At 50.8% G+C, this 6000-nt stretch overlaps 1 protein-coding gene across 4 annotated transcripts in view; it reads left to right on the top strand.

The window, feature by feature from the left end:
* Positions 1 to 3480: 3480 nt before the first annotated feature.
* Positions 3481 to 6000, top strand: part of PTPRM (protein tyrosine phosphatase receptor type M) — a 442137-nt gene continuing 439617 nt past the window's right edge. For 2 of the 4 annotated variants that reach the window (XM_058818619.1, XM_058818610.1), the window contains exon 1: positions 3483 to 3998. In XM_058818619.1, coding sequence (XP_058674602.1) covers positions 3926 to 3998 — 73 coding nt within the window. In that variant the 5' untranslated portion in view covers positions 3483 to 3925. Of the gene's footprint in view, positions 3999 to 6000 lie in introns of all 4 variants that reach the window. The other 2 variants (XM_058818601.1, XM_058818628.1) reach the window with 2 other exon arrangements.

The raw sequence follows: 6000 nt of genomic DNA, 5'->3' as shown, positions 1-6000 counted from the left end.
GTCTTTGCTTTTCTATTTCTGCTGTAACATGAGCAAGAGAGTGTTCCTGCTTTGTATCATTATAGGGAAGGTGACTTCATGCTACAGATTATGCAGGGTGGCCTTGATGCCTTAGAGAATTTGAGATATGTTTACTTGTTCTTGCACAAGTAATACAGAATGAAAAGCACTGCGAATATCACCGGCATCTTAAAGGTTACAGCTAACTAGATAAACACAATCTATATTGTTAAGTGTAGATGTATGCCTATCCAAAGGATCCTTCCTGACATAGGTCAAGCAGACCTGTTTCCATATTATGATAAGTATTTGGACATCAGACCTCTCTAGTCAGTAATACAGTTCTTGTTCAGTTTGAAATTTTCAAAAATCAGTTGCCAAAAGTAGTTGAGAGATCTGGAATATGGGAAAAGGTTCTGCAAGAGAATGATTAGCAAAGAGAGGGCAGCTCTGCCAGTGAAGTTTCTGTAATAAACAGTGTAATTATTCATAATTTATCATCAGGTTGTTATATTTTCCCTCAGTGGGATGTATACAAATTTCACATTTAAAAATAAAACAAAATCTTTGCAATGAAGACTGGTTATATGCATTTTGTATTGATGTACATTAAAATCCAGAAATTAGTTACAACCATTTCTAGATTTTCTTCTTATTCTACATGTCTTACTGTCTCGTTCTTTGACTCCTTTCAGCAGGAATAATTTTATTTGTGATAACTGAGAACTCCTGTGTTCTTCAGCTGAAGTATGCCTATATAGGTAACTGTAAACAGGTATTTCTTTGAGGTGATCCAGTTCAGGAACAGATGAGAGGTATCTAAAGTATCTGTTTGTCAGTGAAAAACAATCAGCAAAGTACTTTATTTTTTTTTTTCCCATGCAGATGCTTCCAATCCCCTCTGCAGCCACAGCTTAGCCTTTAATGAACTTTCTTGAATGCATTATTGGAACCAAACCACCAGTGAACCTGTGGGTTTTGTCTAGTTTTTTCCTGATGCTCCAGTTCTTTTAGTACGGCTTCTGGAAAGTTTTTATGCACGCTCCAGTACTGAACACAGTGCAACACAGCTCACCATTCCCAATCAGCCACGCATGACCTGTGTTTTCTATTGTTCTTGTGGGTTTAGCAATTCCCTGGAGCTCAGCTGTTTCTTAGATTTGCTGTAATTAAAGCAGACTGGTTGTGTCTTTGAAGGGCAACCACTTTAGCCTCACTTCCAGTGTGACTGTGACCAAACACTCTTATAATGCTCTTCTGTAATCCTCAGAACTCGGCAACTCTCTATCTCATCTTCTCTAAACTAGCATCAGATAGCTGCGGATACAGGCATGGATTTTTCCAATTCCCCATAACAAAGACAGGGTGGAGAGCTGCTGTTATATGTCTGAACACCATACTTTGCCACACTGCATGGCTGATCAGAGATATGATTTCATGTGCCTCTGGAAATTCAGAACCCAGAGAGGTCATCCTTAGCATAAACACTGGTGTAACTGCTCATTTCTAGTGGATTTTTAGTGGCAGATATACCAGCACCCAAATTTTAAAGTTTATTTCGTTGCAAGTTAAATTACTTATGACACTTCTTGAGATTTAAGTTTTGTGTTACAAAGGTAACACCTTCTAGATCAGCTATACTTTCTAATTTTTGGAAGCTATAACTGCAGCTTTTAAAGAAAACAGAAATTACCTCAATTATGTAGCCATGAAAAAAAAATTTTTTTGAAAAATTGAATTTTTATTGTAAAACATCCATAGATTACCAAGACTTCGGGGAATTAAGGCAACGTCTTTTTTGGGGGAGGGCGGGAGAAGACTTAAGTTCTGGGCAAACAATGAACTCAGGGAATAGTGGCTATTGCAAAGAAGAAGTCTGACGTCAGGAACACAACAATTAATGCTATTCTGCCCCCTTGCGTTACCTCTGGAGCAGCTCCGTAGCCCCGCACACCCCGAAGTTGCCGTCCCCTCGCAAAGGGACACGCACCGGGTCGCAGACGCACCACCCAAACCATAACAGAGCAGCGTCCCGAAAACAGCACGGTTGGGCGATCACTGCAAACGATACAGCTGTGTGCCCAAGCTCGGACTTCATGTGTTGTGTGTAGAAACAGTTCAGAATACGCACAAATCCCTAAATATGCCGGAGCTCGCACGGCCGTGCGGGGGATGGGTGCAGCTCGGAGTTCCATGGAAAGCGGCAGCGAAGCCGGCTAACCACATGGAAAAGCACGACGGAAAACAGAGGAGCTGTGCTGGAGAAAAATCAGAACCTAGAACCTGAGCTCAAGCTCTTAAAACCAGCATTATCCAAATTCTTGCTTTTATCGTTTTAGTAACCCACACGGAATAAACAAGGCTTTAAATTTGGCCACAGTTGCACTTGAAAGGAAAACCTTTCTTTGAAAGCGAGAACCAACGAAAATATTTCCACCTTTAGAACTCCGCTTTAGTTTTAAAACTGTTTTAAAACCAGCAAACACATCCTTGCAGTGCCATGGACACCGGGAGCCGGAGCCCCAGCGGGAGGACGGCTGTCATGCAGCTGTATTTCATACGTGACGCGAAGATAAATGCCAGAAGTCACACGCTGCAAATGAGGAGAGATAATTGCCATTTTAATGTGATTTTATTTCCATCACTCCCTCTCTAACCCTGCTAATTCCTGACGTTATCCTTCACCCGCAGGACTAAGAGCTGCGCCCGTGTCTTGAACCGGGGGCCGGGCTGGGCGCTCTCCAGAGATCCCTTCCCGAAGCGCTCCGGAGGGGCGAAGGGTGGCTCTTACCGAGGGCTAGGCGAGGAGATTAAGTTTTATGAGCAGCACGCCAATGCGAAGCAATTAATGTACACGACAGTGCCGCTCCTCGCCAGCCCGGAGAACCCATTTACATCTCAATTTCCTCTCGGTATCAGCCGCTCGCCGTGCGGGCAGGGCTCTCACGCTTGCGGTTCCCGTGGAAGGCTGAGCGGTGGCCTCCAACTAGTTCTTCCGACAGGCTCCAGACCGCCTATACAAACAAACCGAAGCGCTTATGGAAAGCCGGCGCTCTGCCCCTCTCCTGCGCTTCCCCTTCCCTGTCCCGGTGCTCGCAGCAGCGCCAGAGCGGCGGGGCGGGGGCGAGACCGCTCCCCTGGGGCCGCACCGCTCGCTCCGGCGGGGCCCCGTCGCGGCGGGGCAGGGACCAGCGCCGGCCACAACTTCAGCGCCTGCGGCTGTGGCAGGGGCCGGCCCGCGGCAAAGTTACCGAGACGCCTAGCTTAGATTTTTTTTTTCTTTTGCCTCCTCCTTCTTTTCCCCCCGCGCTGTCCGCGAACTTTCGACATCGTCCTGCCTGGCACGGAGCCACGACCTCCTCAGCCGAGTCGCGCTCGGGGCAGCGGGGCGGGAAGAAGACCCGAGCTCTTCGCCGCCGCAGGCGGCAGCCGCCCCCGAGCTGCTGTCGGCGGCGGGGCTCGGCCGCCTCGCCCTCTAGCGGGGGAGAGCGGCGGCGCCGGCGGCTGGGCGTGACTTTCCCCGCTCCCTTCAGCCCGCCCGCCCGCCGGGGGGGACCGCGAGTCAGTCAGGGAGCCGAGCTGAGCCGGGACTAGCGGCGGCGCCGGCCGAGGAGGCTCCGCGATTAAGGGTGCCCCCCCGGGCACCGGGGGAGGCGAGCGGCGCCCGCACGGCCCCCGGGACAGCGGCGCGGCCGGAGGAAGGTAGACGGGTGGGCGGCCGCCGGCCACTTCGCACCCTCTTCCCTGCCCGTAAGAGCGGAGAGAGGGCGAGGAGGGAAGAACAGCCCGCGGGCCACCAAGTGCGGGAGTCCGGCTGCCCCCTCCTCGCCTGCCCCACTGGACTGGAGGGGGGCGAGAGGGGCGCCTCCTACTTTGGCAAACACTTTGGCACTTTGCTGGATTCGGAGCAGGAAGGGCTGGAAATATGGGGAAAGTTGGAACTTGCCTGGTTACTTTGGCCGGACTTTTGCTGGCAGCGGGAGCGCAGACGTTCACAGGTAAGGAGTCGGCTCGCCAGCCCGGGGCCGGGCAGACTCCCCGGGAGCCAGGCGGCGGAGGGGCAGGGGGGAGCGCGGGCACTTCGGAGGTGGTGGGGGTTTGGTTTAGGTTTTTTGTTTTTTCTGTATACTTTTTTTTTTCTTTTTTTTTTTTTCCCCATCCCCATCCCCCTGACGGGTCTGACACTTCTGAACCGCTGCGTCGGTGGGGTGAAAAAGTGTCCCGAGGAGCAGCGGTGCCGGGATGCCGCTCCGCTGGCGCCCCTGAGCGCCTGACACGAAGGTCAAGAGGCTGGTGGGGCTCGGACAGCCCTAGGGCAGGGCTGGAGGGACGGGCGGGACTCGGGCTCGCTCCGGCGTTTTTCCGCCGCTGACTTCCCGAAAGTTGCCCGCTGCCCCGGCACGGGAGGCGGCGGGGCGAGGTGAGCCGGTCCCCGGCGCTCCGCCCGCCGCCGCGGCTGGCCACGGGGGAAGGAGGAGGGCTTGCGGGGCTGCCCGCGGGCCCCGCGGCTCTGCCCGCCCGCCGGTGCCTGGGCACGGGCCCCCGCCGCTCCCCGCCCCGGCGCTGCCCGGAGGTGCGGCTGTGAGACGCCGGGGGAAAGCCCCGGCCCCGGGCTCTGTGCAGCCCCCAGAGCGGCACCCGAGAGGGCAGGGCAGGAACTGCGATGGGTGCCGGCACCCACAGCCAGGAGCAGCCCCCGAAGTGCCCCTTCAGCGGCGGCGTGCCTCTGCTCCCCGAAGCCCCAGACCTGCAGATGGTTATTTCGGTCTCGAGTCCCCTGCCTGCGCCCCTGTCTTATTTATATGTTGGAGAAACCCGTAATTTTAGACAGAATTTTGGATTGTGAAAGAGTTCTTCCTGCAAAGAGTAACTTCAGAATTCTTTTTTGGTGTGTTTTGTTCCTAACATGAAGTTAGTGGAACTGAAAGCACGTTAAATTGAAGACATCTGGTACTCAGTTCGTGCGAAGTGTGCTTTGATCTGGTTGGAAGCAATCCTTCTGACTCCTTGTTGCTCAGGCTGCAGAATAGTTTATATTTTCACATTACGTGTTGCATCTATGGAGCACTGTTGCTAAACCAAGTTTTATGGCTGAGAGTTGGTGGTCTAGTATAGAACTTATTAAAAAAAATTAAATTTCTGGTTTTATGTGTGATTCCACAGACCTCTTGTATACGTAGCTGCATTTCCCCTAGCTTCTTGGGAGCATTTTTACTGTAGACGAGACAGAAGACCTCCAAGTAGAAAAACGTTGTGTTCCAAGGTGATATGGAACAGTGATGAAATATTTTCCAAATTCCCGTTAGAAGGAGGGTATGCTCTGCAGCGAATTACGAAACTGGACTCAGTTATATTCGCTCTACAGCTCATTAATGTTGGCAGTCTAGTGTCCAGACTTCAATGGGAGCACTTGGTTTATTAAGATAAATCTGTAACTCACTGCTGACCTGTGTGAACTAACTTTTTGTTTAAAGTTAAGCTGGGGCTATCTCTTCTTCTGGATATTTAAGTGGCTTGTGCATGCAATGTGCTGATACTGTACTGGGATCAGCACTGAAGTGCTGTTCGTGTTGCTGAAGAACAATCCCACATTACTGTTTGATTTGTATCTGTTGTATTCATTTACCTGACATGCTGTGGAGCGAGCAGTGCTATAAACCGTGAACAATTCACCAGTGACTTGTGTGTACGGTTACTCCAAGGGTGCAGTTCCACACCATCTGAAGTACTCAGAGATTGCTATTTACAGTGAGATGGCAAGGGATGCAGAATCTGCCCAGTTTTCTCCCCATGTGTTTTTATGTATGTGTATGTTAAGTACTGAAGGTAATGATTGCTTGTGAAGATGCATGTGCAGAATTTTTTCTTTCTAGTGTTGGTTCTCGGCACTTGAAACAAAATTGATGAAATTTCCATTTTTGTGCTTTACCACATGAAGCCTGTGTCTGGGTATAATTTTTGCTTGGGGGAAAAATAATGCTGTTTCTTTTGTTAAAACCT

The sequence above is a fragment of the Ammospiza caudacuta genome, chromosome 1 (assembly GCF_027887145.1).
Source record: "Ammospiza caudacuta isolate bAmmCau1 chromosome 1, bAmmCau1.pri, whole genome shotgun sequence".
NCBI classification, from domain to species: Eukaryota; Metazoa; Chordata; class Aves; order Passeriformes; family Passerellidae; genus Ammospiza; species Ammospiza caudacuta.
Note: the sequence above shows the minus strand (reverse complement) of the source record. Positions and strands in the feature narration are given on the sequence as shown.